Genomic DNA, 11,421 nt, shown 5'->3' with positions numbered 1-11,421 from the left:
TTCTCATATGTGCTACATACACTCTTTTGTTGGGTGACAAACACCAGTCGTTGTGTAGGGCTACAAGAGCACCTCAATGCCGGAGTTAACAAGCTCCACAACATTCGATGTTCATATTTAAATAACCTTAGAGCATAATAGATCATTGCAAAATAAACCAAGAACTAACATAGCGCACACACTGTCCACATTACACTATGAAGGAGGAATAGATCACATCAATACTATCATAATGATAATTAACTCCACAATCTACAAGAGATCATGATCATAGCCTACGACAAGAACCACACGGTGCACACACTAGTCATCTTTACACCATGCAGGAGGAATAGACTACTTTAATAACATCACATGAGTAGCACAGAACTAGTAGCGATACAAAGCTCATCATATGGATCTCAATCATGCAAAGCAACTCACGAGATCATTGTATTGGAGTACAGAGAGAGAGATTAACCACATAGCTACAGTAGAGCCCTCAGCCCCGGGGGTGAATTACTCCCTCCTCATCATGGAGGCAGCGATGGCGGTGAAGATGGCGGTGGAGACGGCGGTGGAGATGGCTCCGGGGGCAATTCCCCGTCCCGGCAGGGTGCCGGAACAGAGACTTCTGTCCCCCGAATTGGAGTTTCGCGATGTGGCGGCGCCCCTGGAGTCTTTCTGGAGTTTCGTCAAGAGGTATCGCGTTTTTAGGTCGAAAGGGCTTAAATAGGCGAAGAGGCGGCGCAGGAGGGCTGACAGGGTGGCCCCACCCTAGGCCGGCGCGGCCAGGGTCTGGCCCACGCCGCCTTATGGTGTGGTGGCCCCCTGGCCCCTCTCCGACTCTTCTTCGGTGTTCTGGAGCCTTCCGGGAAAAATAGGAGGTTTGGCGTTGATTTCGTCCAATTCCGAGAATATTGCCCGAACAGCCTTTCTGGAACCAAAAACAGCAGAAAACAGCAATTGGCACTTCGGCATCTTGTTAATAGGTTAGTTCCAGAAAATGCACGAATATGACATAAAGTGTGCATAAAACATGTAGATATCATCAATAATGTGGCATGGAACATAAGAAAATTATCGATACGTCGGAGACGTATCAGCATCCCCAAGCTTAGTTCCTGCTCGTCCCGAGCAGGTAAACGATAACAAAGATAATTTCTGGAGTGACATGCCATCATAAACTTGATCATATTGTAAACATATGTAATGAATGCAGCGATCAAAACAATGGTAATGACATGAGTAAACAAGTGAATCATAAAGCAAAGACTTTTCATGAATAGTACGTCAAGACAAGCATCAGTGAGTCTTGCATAAGACTTAACTCATAAAGCAATAAATTCATAGTAAAGGTATTGAAGCAACATGAAGGAAGATTAAGTTTCAGCGGTTGCTTTCAACTTATAACATGTATATCTCATGGATAGTGTCAATGTAAAGTAATATAACAAGTGCAATATGCAAGTATGTAGGAATCAATGCACAGTTCACACAAATGTTTGCTTCTTGAGGTGGAAAGAGATAGGTGAACTGACTCAACATAAAAGGTAAAAGAATGGCCCTTCGAAGAGGAAAGCATCGATTGCTATATTTGTGCTAGAGCTTTGGTTTTGAAAACATGAAACAATTTTGTCAACGGTAGTAATAAAGCATATGAGTTATGTAAATTATATCTTACAAGTTGCAAGCCTCATGCATAGTATACTAATAGTGCCCGCACCTTGTCCTAATTAGCTTGGATTAACACAGATTATCATTGCATAGCATATGTTTCAACCAAGTGTCACAAAGGGGTACCTCTATGCCGCCTGTACAAGGGTCTAAGGAGAAAGTTCGCATTGGATTTCTCGCTTTTGATCATTCTTCAACTTAGACACCCATACCGGGATAACATAGACAACAGATAATGGACTCCTCTTTTAATGCTTAAGCATTCAACAACAGTTAATATTCTCATAAGAGATTGAGGTTTTATGTCCAAACTGAAACTTCCACCATGATTCATGGCTTCAGTTAGCGGCCCAATGTTCTTCTCTAACAGTATGCATACTCAAACCATTTGATTGTGAAAACCGCCCTTACTTCAGACAAGACGAACATGCATAGCAACTCACATGATATTCAACAAAGAGTAGATGGCGTCCCCAGGAACATGGTTATCGCACAACAAGCAACTTAATAAGAGATAAAGTGCATAAGTACATATTCAATACCACAATAGTTTTTAAGGCTATTTTGTCCCATGAGCTATATATTGCAAAGGCGAATGATGGAAATTTAAAGGTAGCACTCAAGCAATTTACTTTGGAATGGCGGAGAAATACCATGTAGTAGGTATGTATGGTGGACACAAATGGCATAGTGGTTGGCTCAAGGATTTTGGATGCATGAGAAGTATTCCCTCTCGATACAAGGTTTAGGCTAGCAAGGTTATTTGAAACAAACACAAGGATGAACCGGTGCAGCAAAACTCACATAAAAGACATATTGAAAACATTATAAGACTCTACACCGTCTTCCTTGTTGTTCAAACTCAATACTAGAAATTATCTAGACCTTAGAGAGACCAATTATGCAAACAAAATTTTAGCATGCTCTATGTATTTCTTCATTAATAGGTGCAAAGTATATGATGCAAGAGCTTAAACATGAGCACAACAATTGCCAAGTATCACATTATCCAAGATATTATAGCAAATACTACATGTATCATTTTCCAATTCCAACCATATAACAATTTAACGAAGCAGTTTCAACCTTCGCCATGAACATTAAAAGCTAAGAACACATGTGTTTATATGAACCAGCGGAGCGTGTCTCTCTCCCACACAAGCATGTATTTATTCAGAGAATGAAAATAACAAAACAAAAATAAAAGCACACAGACGCTCCAAGTAAAGTACATAAGATGTGACCGAATAAAAATATAGTTTCAAGGGAGGAACCTGATAAATTTGTCGATGAAGAAGGGGATGCCTTGGGCATCCCCAAGCTTAGATGCTTGAGTCTTCTTGAAATATGCAGGGATGAACCGCAGGGGCATCCCCAAGCTTAGACTCTTCACTCTTCTTGATCATAGTATATCATCCTCCTCTCTTGACCCTTGAAAACTTCCTTCACACCAAACTCGAAACAAACTCATTAGAGGGTTAGTGCATAATCAAAAATTCACATGTTCAGAGGTGACACAATCATTCTTAACACTTCTGGACATTGCTCAAAGCTACTGGAAGGTAATGGAACAAAGAAATCCACCCAACACAGCGAAAGAAGCAATGCGAAATAAAAGGCAGAATCTGTCAAAACAGAACAGTCCGTAAAGACGAATTTTAAAAGGGCACCAGACTTGCTCAGATGAAAATGCCCAAATTGAATGAAAGTTGCGTACATATATGAGGATCACTCACGTAAATTGGCATAATTTTCTGAGTTACCTACAGAGAATTAGACCCAGATTCGTGACAGCAAAGAAATCTGTTTCTGCGCAGTAATCCAAATCTAGTATTCACTTTACTATCAAAGACTTTACTTGGCACAACAAAACACAAAACTAAGATAAGGAGAGGTTGCTACAGTAGTAAACAACTTCCAAGACACAAATATAAAACAAAGTACTGTAGCAAAATAAACACATGGGTTATCTCCCAAGAAGTTCTTTCTTTATAGCCATTAAGATGGGCTCAGCAGTTTTAATGATGCATTCGCAAGAAATAGTAGTTGAAGCAAAAGAGAGCATCAAGAGGCAAATTCAAAACAAATTTAAGTCTAACATGCTTCCTATGCATAGGAATCTTGTACACAAATAAATTCATGAAGAGCAAAGTAACAAGATCAGGAAGATAAAACAAGTGTAGTTTCAAAAATTTCAGCACATAGAGAGGTGTTTTAGTAACATGAAAATTTCTACAACCATATTTTCCTCTCTCATAATAACTTTCAGAGGCAACATGAGCAAACTCAACAATATAACTATCACATAAAGCATTCTTATCATGAGTCTCATGCATAAAATTATTACTCTCCACATAAGCATAATCAATTTTATTAGTTGTAGTGGGAGCAAATTCAACAAAGTAGCTATCATTATTATTCTCATCAAGTGTAGGAGGCATAGTATAATCACAACAAAATTTACTCTCCATAGTAGGTGGCACCAAAAGACCACTATCATTATAATCATCATAAATAGGAGGCAAAGTATCATCAAAGAGAATTTTCTCCTCAATGCTTGGGGGACTAAAAAGATCATGAAAACCAGCTTCCCCAAGCTTAGAACTTTCTATATTATTACCAACAATGGTGTTCAAAGCGTTCATACTAATATTACTACCAGCATGCAAATAAGATTCCATAGGTTTTTTAATTTTCGCATCAAACAATCCATGTTTTAAATCAGGAAATAGAATAAGAAGCTCATTCTTGTCCATTATGCCAAACTAGTGTAAACAAGAAACAAAAAGATGCAATTGCAGAATCTAAAGGAGATAGCTTCGAGCACTCACACACCGGCAACAGTGCTAGGAAATAGCTTAGTAGTCGGAGGATGTGAATACCTTTTACCTTACCTCCCCGGCAACGGCGCCAGAAAATAGCTTGCTGTCCACAACTGGCGCGTGGTTGACGTGGGAGGTTTGATGGCAGTTGACGGGCTTGATGGAGTGTCTTGATTCGTTCCCCGGCAATGGCGCCAGAAAATAGCTTGATGTCTACGGGAGCTTCTATTCTTGTAGACAGTGTTGGGCCTCCAAGAGCAGAGGTTTGTAGAACAGCAGCAAGTTTCCCTTAAGTGGATCACCCAAGGTTTATCGATCTCAGGGAGGAAGAGGTCAAAGATATCCCTCTCAAGCAACCCTGCAATCACAAAGCAAGAAGTCTCTTGTGTCCCCAACACACCAAATACACTTGTCAGATGTATAGGTGCACTAGTTCGGCGAAGAGATAGTGAAATACAAGTAATATGGATGTATATGAGTGGTAATAGCAATCTGAATAAAATATGGCAGCGAGTAAACATGCAACAAAACAGTAAACAAACGGAGATTCGATGCTTGGAAACAAGGCCTAGGGATCATACTTTCACTAGTGGACACTCTCAACATTGATCGCATAATAAATAACTCTTTCTCATATGTGCTACATACACTCTTTTGTTGGATGACAAACACCAGTCGTTGTGTAGGGCTACAAGAGCACCTCAATGCCGGAGTTAACAAGCTCCACAACATTCGATGTTCATATTTAAATAACCTTAGAGCATAATAGATCATTGCAAAATAAACCAAGAACTAACATAGCGCACACACTGATAATTAACTCCACAATCTACAAGAGATCATGATCATAGCCTACGACAAGAACCACACGGTGCACACACTAGTCACCTTTACACCATGCAGGAGGAATAGACTACTTTAATAACATCACATGAGTAGCACACAACTAGTAGCGATACAAAGCTCATCATATGGATCTCAATCATGCAAAGCAACTCACGAGATCATTGTATTGGAGTACAGAGAGAGAGATTAACCACATAGCTACAGTAGAGCCCTCAGCCCCGGGGGTGAGTTACTCCCTCCTCATCATGGAGGCAGCGATGGCGGTGAAGATGGCGGTGGAGACGGCGGTGGAGATGGCTCCGGGGGCAATTCCCCGTCCCGGCAGGGTGCCGGAACAGAGACTTCTGTCCCCCCGAATTGGAGTTTCGCGATGTGGCGGCGCCCCTGGAGTCTTTCTGGAGTTTCGTCAAGAGGTATCGCGTTTTTAGGTCGAAAGGGCTTAAATAGGCGAAGAGGCGGTGCAGGAGGGCTGACAGGGTGGCCCCACCCTAGGCCGGCGTGGCCAGGGTCTGGCCCGCGCCGCCTTATGGTGTGGTGGCCCCCTGGCCCCTCTCCGACTCTTCTTCGGTGTTCTGGAGCCTTCCGGGAAAAATAGGAGGTTTGGCGTTGATTTCGTCCAATTCCGAGAATATTGCCCGAACAGCCTTTCTGGAACCAAAAACAGCAGAAAACAGCAACTGGCACTTCGGCATCTTGTTAATAGGTTAGTTCCAGAAAATGCACGAATATGACATAAAGTGTGCATAAAACATGTAGATATCATCAATAATGTGGCATGGAACATAAGAAAATTATCGATACGTCGGAGACGTATCAACATGGCGAGTTAGTCAGTTGAAGGAGTGGTTGACCGTGAATTTCGGGCTTAATCCCGAAGCATACACTGTTGGTGTGCATGCTTTGTGGAGCAACTCAAGTACCCAAATTTTCTGGCGGTTGAAGCCGATTGAGCGGACCTCTCAGTGGGTGCACTGGTTAGAAGCGTGCGAGCGCAGGGGAACTCACCCCATCGCCTTAATGCTTCCCGAGGCGAAGGAGGTGAATTCCTAGGAAGGTGAGGGTCAGTTCCATCCAGGCCAGAGCAGCCAAAGTTCTGATGCTGGCGGCAGCAGTTTCCAATCCGGGCAGAGTAGCCATTCAGCTGGTGGTCATGATGGTAGTGTCGAGCTTCAAAGCGAGGATGAAGAAGAAGAGCAGATGCAGAACATGATGGACGAGGTAGACGAGGATGGAGTGGACGATGAGCTTGACTCAGATGAATCTGGTGGATCCGAGAATTCAGATGACAACGAGGAGGAGGATCCGATCCCCTCTTCTTGGAACCATGATTTGTCGGAGGCAATGATAGTGGATGATCGGCATGAATCTGCCTGGGAGTACAGCATGAACACCATCTCAATTGGTGCTAGATATGCTGACAAGAGACATCTGCAGGAAGCAATCACTCAGTGGGCAATGAACACGCAAAGGGTATTCAAAACCACCGTTTCAAGTCAGAAATTCTTGACAATGGTTTGCAGCAATGCTAGATGTCCATCAAGGGTGCATGGGTACTGTCCGAAGTATGACACAACATGGGTTGTGAGCGACTTCGTGCCGCACACATGTGTCCTTAAGAGTATGCTGAAGGATCACCGAAACCTTACATCCACTCTGATTGCTCGCCTGTTCTACAACGAGATTGTAGAGAATACAGCGATGGGGGTTAAAGCCATCCAGAAAAGAGTTCACCTTCAATATAAGTATGCAATTGAATATGGCAAGGCATGGAGGGCTAAACAGACGGCACTGGAGAACAGATTCGGGGCCTTCTATGATGCTTATGACGGTGTCGTCCGTCTCCTCCAGACATTGAAGGACCGGAATCCAGGCACCCATGTGGACATAGAAGACTTTGTGATACCAGAGTTCCCTAATGTCAGGGTTCTACACAGGGTGTTTTTCACATTCAGCATATGCATCGAGGCTTTCATGCACTGTCGTCCGGTGATGTGTGTAGATGGAACTTTTCTGACTGGGAGGTACAGGGGTCAGATTCTGACAGCCATTGGAGTGGACGACAACAATCGAATTGTGCCTCTCGCATTTGCATTTGTTGAGAGCGAGAACACTGCTAGCTGGTTATGGTTCTTCAGGCAGTTAAAAAAATCGATAGTGAAAGATCGCCCAAATGTGTGCGTGCTCCATGACAGGCATGCAGGTATACTTGCGGCTATCAAGACGTTGAAAGAAGCCGGACCTGATGAAGAGACGCCATGGCAGGATATGTAGAGTAGGTGGTTGATACGTCTCCGACGTATCGATAATTTCTTATGTTCCATGCCACATTATTGATGTTATCTACATGTTTTATGCACACTTTATGTCATATTCGTGCATTTTCTGGAACTAACCTATTAACAAGATGCCGAAGTGCCAGTTGCTGTTTTCTGCTGTTTTTGGTTTCAGAAATCCTAGTAAGGAAATATTCTCGGAATTGGGCGAAATCAAAGCCCAGGGGCCTATTTTTCCACGAAGCTTCCAGAAGTCCGAAGGAGAGACGAAGAGGGGCGACGAGGGGGCCACACCCTAGGGCGGCGCGGCCCCCCCCTTGGCCGCGCGGCCCTATGGTGTGGGGCCCCTGTGCCGCCTCTTGACCTGCCCTTCCACCTACAAATAGCCTCCGTGACGAAACCCCCAGTACCGAGAACCACGATACGGAAAACCTTCCAGAGACGCCGCCAACGCCGATCCCATCTCGGGGGATCCAGGAGATCGCCTCCGGCACCCTGCCGGAGAGGGGAATCATCTCCCGGAGGACTCTACGCCGCCATGGTCGCCTCCGGTGTGATGAGTGAGTAGTCTACCCCTGGACTATGGGTCCATAGCAGTAGCTAGATGGTTGTCTTCTCCCCATTGTGCTATCATTATCGGATCTTGTGAGCTGCCTAACATGATCAAGATCATCTATCTGTAATTCTATATGTTGCGTTGGTTGGGATCCGATGAATAGAGAATACTTGTTATGTTGATTATCAAAGTTATATCTACGTGTTATTTATGATCTTGCATGCTTTCCGTTACTAGTAGATGCTCTGGCCAAGTAGATGCTTGTAACTCCAAGAGGGAGTACTTATGCTCGATAGTGGGTTCATGCCCGCATTGACACTGGGACAAAGGATGTAAAGTTCTAAGGTTGTGTTGTGCTGTTGCCACTAGGGATATAACATTGATGCTATGTCTAAGGATGTAGTTGTTGATTACATTACGCACCATACTTAATGCATTTGTCTGTTGCTTTGCAACTTAATACTGGAGGGGGTTCTGATGATAACTTTGAAGGTGGACTTTTAGGCATAGATGCAGTTGGATGGCGGTCTATGTACTTTGTCGTAATGCCCAATTAAATCTCACAATACTCATCATGATATGTATGTGCATGGTCATGCTCTCTTTATTTGTCAATTGCCCAACTGTAATTTGTTCACCCAACATGCTGTTTGTCTTATGGGAGAGACACCTCTAGTGAACTGTGGACCCCGGTCCAATTCTCTTTCTTGAAATACAATCTATCGCAATACTTGTTCTACTTGTTTTCTGCAAACAATCATCTTCCACACAATACGGTTAATCCTTTGTTACAGCAAGCCGGTGAGATTGACAACCTCACTGTTTCGTTGGGGCAAAGTACTTTGGTTGTGTTGTGCAGGTTCCACGTTGGCGCCGGAATCCCTGGTGTTGCGCCGCACTACATCCCGCCGCCATCAACCTTCAACGTGCTTCTTGGCTCCTCCTGGTTCGATAAACCTTGGTTTCTTTCTGAGGGAAAACTTGCTGCTGTGCGCATCATACCTTCCTCTTGGGGTTCCCAACGAACGTGTGAGTTACACGCCATCAAGCATATTTTCTGGCGCCGTTGCCGGGGAGATCAAGACACGCTGCAAGGGGAGTCTCCACTTCTCAATCTCTTTACTTTGTTTTTGTCTTGCTTAGTTTTATTTACTATTTTGTTTGCTTCACTAAATCAAAATACAAAAAAATTAGTTGCTAGTTTTACTTTATTTGCTATCTTGTTTGCTATATCAAAAACACAAAAAAATTAGTTTACTTGCATTTACTTTATCTAGTTTGCTTTATTTACTGTTGCTAAAATGGCCAACGCTGAAAATACTAAGTTGTGTGACTTCACAACCACAAATAATAATGATTTCTTATGCACACCTATTGCTCCACCTGCTACTACAGCAGAATTCTTTGAAATTAAACCTGCTTTACTGAATCTTGTTATGCGAGAGCAATTTTCTGGTGTTAGTTCTGATGATGCTGCTACCCATCTTAATAATTTTGTTGAACTATGTGAAATGCAAAAATATAAAGATGTAGATGGTGATATTATTAAACTAAAATTGTTCCCTTTCTCATTAAGAGGAAGAGCTAAAGATTGGTTGCTATCTCTGCCTAAGAATAGTATTGATTCATGGACTAAATGCAAGGATGCTTTTATTGGTAGATATTATCCCCCTGCTAAAATTATATCTTTGAGGAGTAGCATAATGAATTTTAAACAATTAGATACTGAACATGTTGCTCAAGCTTGGGAAAGAATGAAATCTCTGGTTAAAAATTGCCCAACCCATGGACTGACTACTTGGATGATCATCCAAACCTTCTATGCAGGACTAAATTTTTCTTCACGAAATTTATTGGATTCAGCTGCTGGAGGTACCTTTATGTCCATCACTCTTGGTGAAGCAACAAAGCTTCTTGATAATATGATGATCAATTACTCTGAATGGCACACGGAAAGAGCTCCACAAGGTAAGAAGGTAAATTCTGTCGAAGAAACCTCTTCCTTGAGTGATAAGATTGATGCTATTATGTCTATGCTTGTGAATGATAGGACTAATATTGATCCTAATAATGTTCCATTAGCTTCATTGGTTGCACAAGAAGAACATGTTGATGTGAACTTCATTAAAAATAATAATTCCAACAACAATGCTTACCGGAACAATTCTAGTAACAACTATAGGCCATATCCTTATAATAATGGCAACGGCTATGGTAATTCTTATGGGAATTCTTACAATAATAATAGGAACACACCCCCTGGACTTGAAGCCATGCTTAAAGAATTTATTAGTACACAAACTGCTTTTAACAAATCTGTTGAAGAAAAGCTTGGGAAAATTGATATACTTGCTTCTAAAGTCGATAGTCTTGCTGCTGATGTTGATCTTTTGAAATCAAAAGTTTTGCCTAATGAGAATCATCATAATAAAATTGTTACTACAGCAAATGCCATTCAAGTTAGAATTAATGAGAATATAAGATTAATGGCTGAACTGCGTGCTAGGTGGGATAGAGAAGAAAATGAAAAACTAGCTAAAGAGAAGAATGTAGCTAAAGTTTGGACTATTACCACCACTAGTAATGCTAATGCTACACATGTTGCTGCACCTCCTACTAATACTAATAAAAGAATTGGTGTTAGCAATGTTTCCACTTCTAATGCAAAGCGCGAAAAACTGCACGAAAGCTGCTAAAGCTGCTGAAACTGCACTGTGATAAAGCTGCTGAAATTTTTTCCAACATTGGGGATGATGATCCCATTGCTTTAGATTATAATGGTTTGAATTTTGATGATTGCCACATCTCTGAAGTTATAAAGTTCTTGCAAAAACTTGCTAAAAGTCCTAATGCTAGTGCTATAAATTTGGCTTTCACACATCATATTACAAATGCTCTCATAAAAGCTAGAGAAGAGAAACTAGAGCGTGAAGCCTCTATTCCTAAAAAGCTAGAGGATGGTTGGGAGCCCATCATTAAGATGAAGGTTAAAGATTTTGATTGTAATGCTTTATGTGATCTTGGTGCAAGTATTTCTGTTATGCCTAAGAAAATTTATAATATGCTTGACTTGCCACCGCTGAAAAATTGTTATTTGGATGTTAATCTTGCTGATCATTCTACAAAGAAACCTTTGGGTAAAGTTGATAATGTTCGCATTACCGTTAACAATAACCTTGCTCCCGTTGATTTTGTTGTCTTGGATATTGAATGCAATGCATCTTGTCCCATTATATTGGGAAGACCTTTTCTTCGAACTGTTGGTGCT

The 11,421-nt window shown here is 41.9% G+C and overlaps 1 protein-coding gene across 1 annotated transcript; it reads left to right on the top strand.

The window, feature by feature from the left end:
• Positions 1–6,521: 6,521 nt before the first annotated feature.
• On the top strand, positions 6,522–7,595 carry LOC127310799 (uncharacterized). The gene has a single exon (XM_051341436.1). It carries the CDS (start codon positions 6,522–6,524, stop codon positions 7,593–7,595), a length of 1,074 nt encoding a protein of 357 aa, XP_051197396.1.
• The last annotated feature ends 3,826 nt before the right edge of the window (positions 7,596–11,421 follow it).

Source organism: Lolium perenne, chromosome 6 (assembly GCF_019359855.2).
Source record: "Lolium perenne isolate Kyuss_39 chromosome 6, Kyuss_2.0, whole genome shotgun sequence".
Lineage (NCBI taxonomy): Eukaryota > Viridiplantae > Streptophyta > Magnoliopsida > Poales > Poaceae > Lolium > Lolium perenne.
This window is presented reverse-complemented; position numbering and strand designations above follow the sequence as displayed.

Bases quoted from the DNA above. Each gene is read 5' to 3' on its own strand.
- LOC127310799 (XM_051341436.1), top strand. From the start codon at position 6,522: ATGCAGAACATGATGGACGAGGTAGACGAGGATGGAGTGGACGATGAG.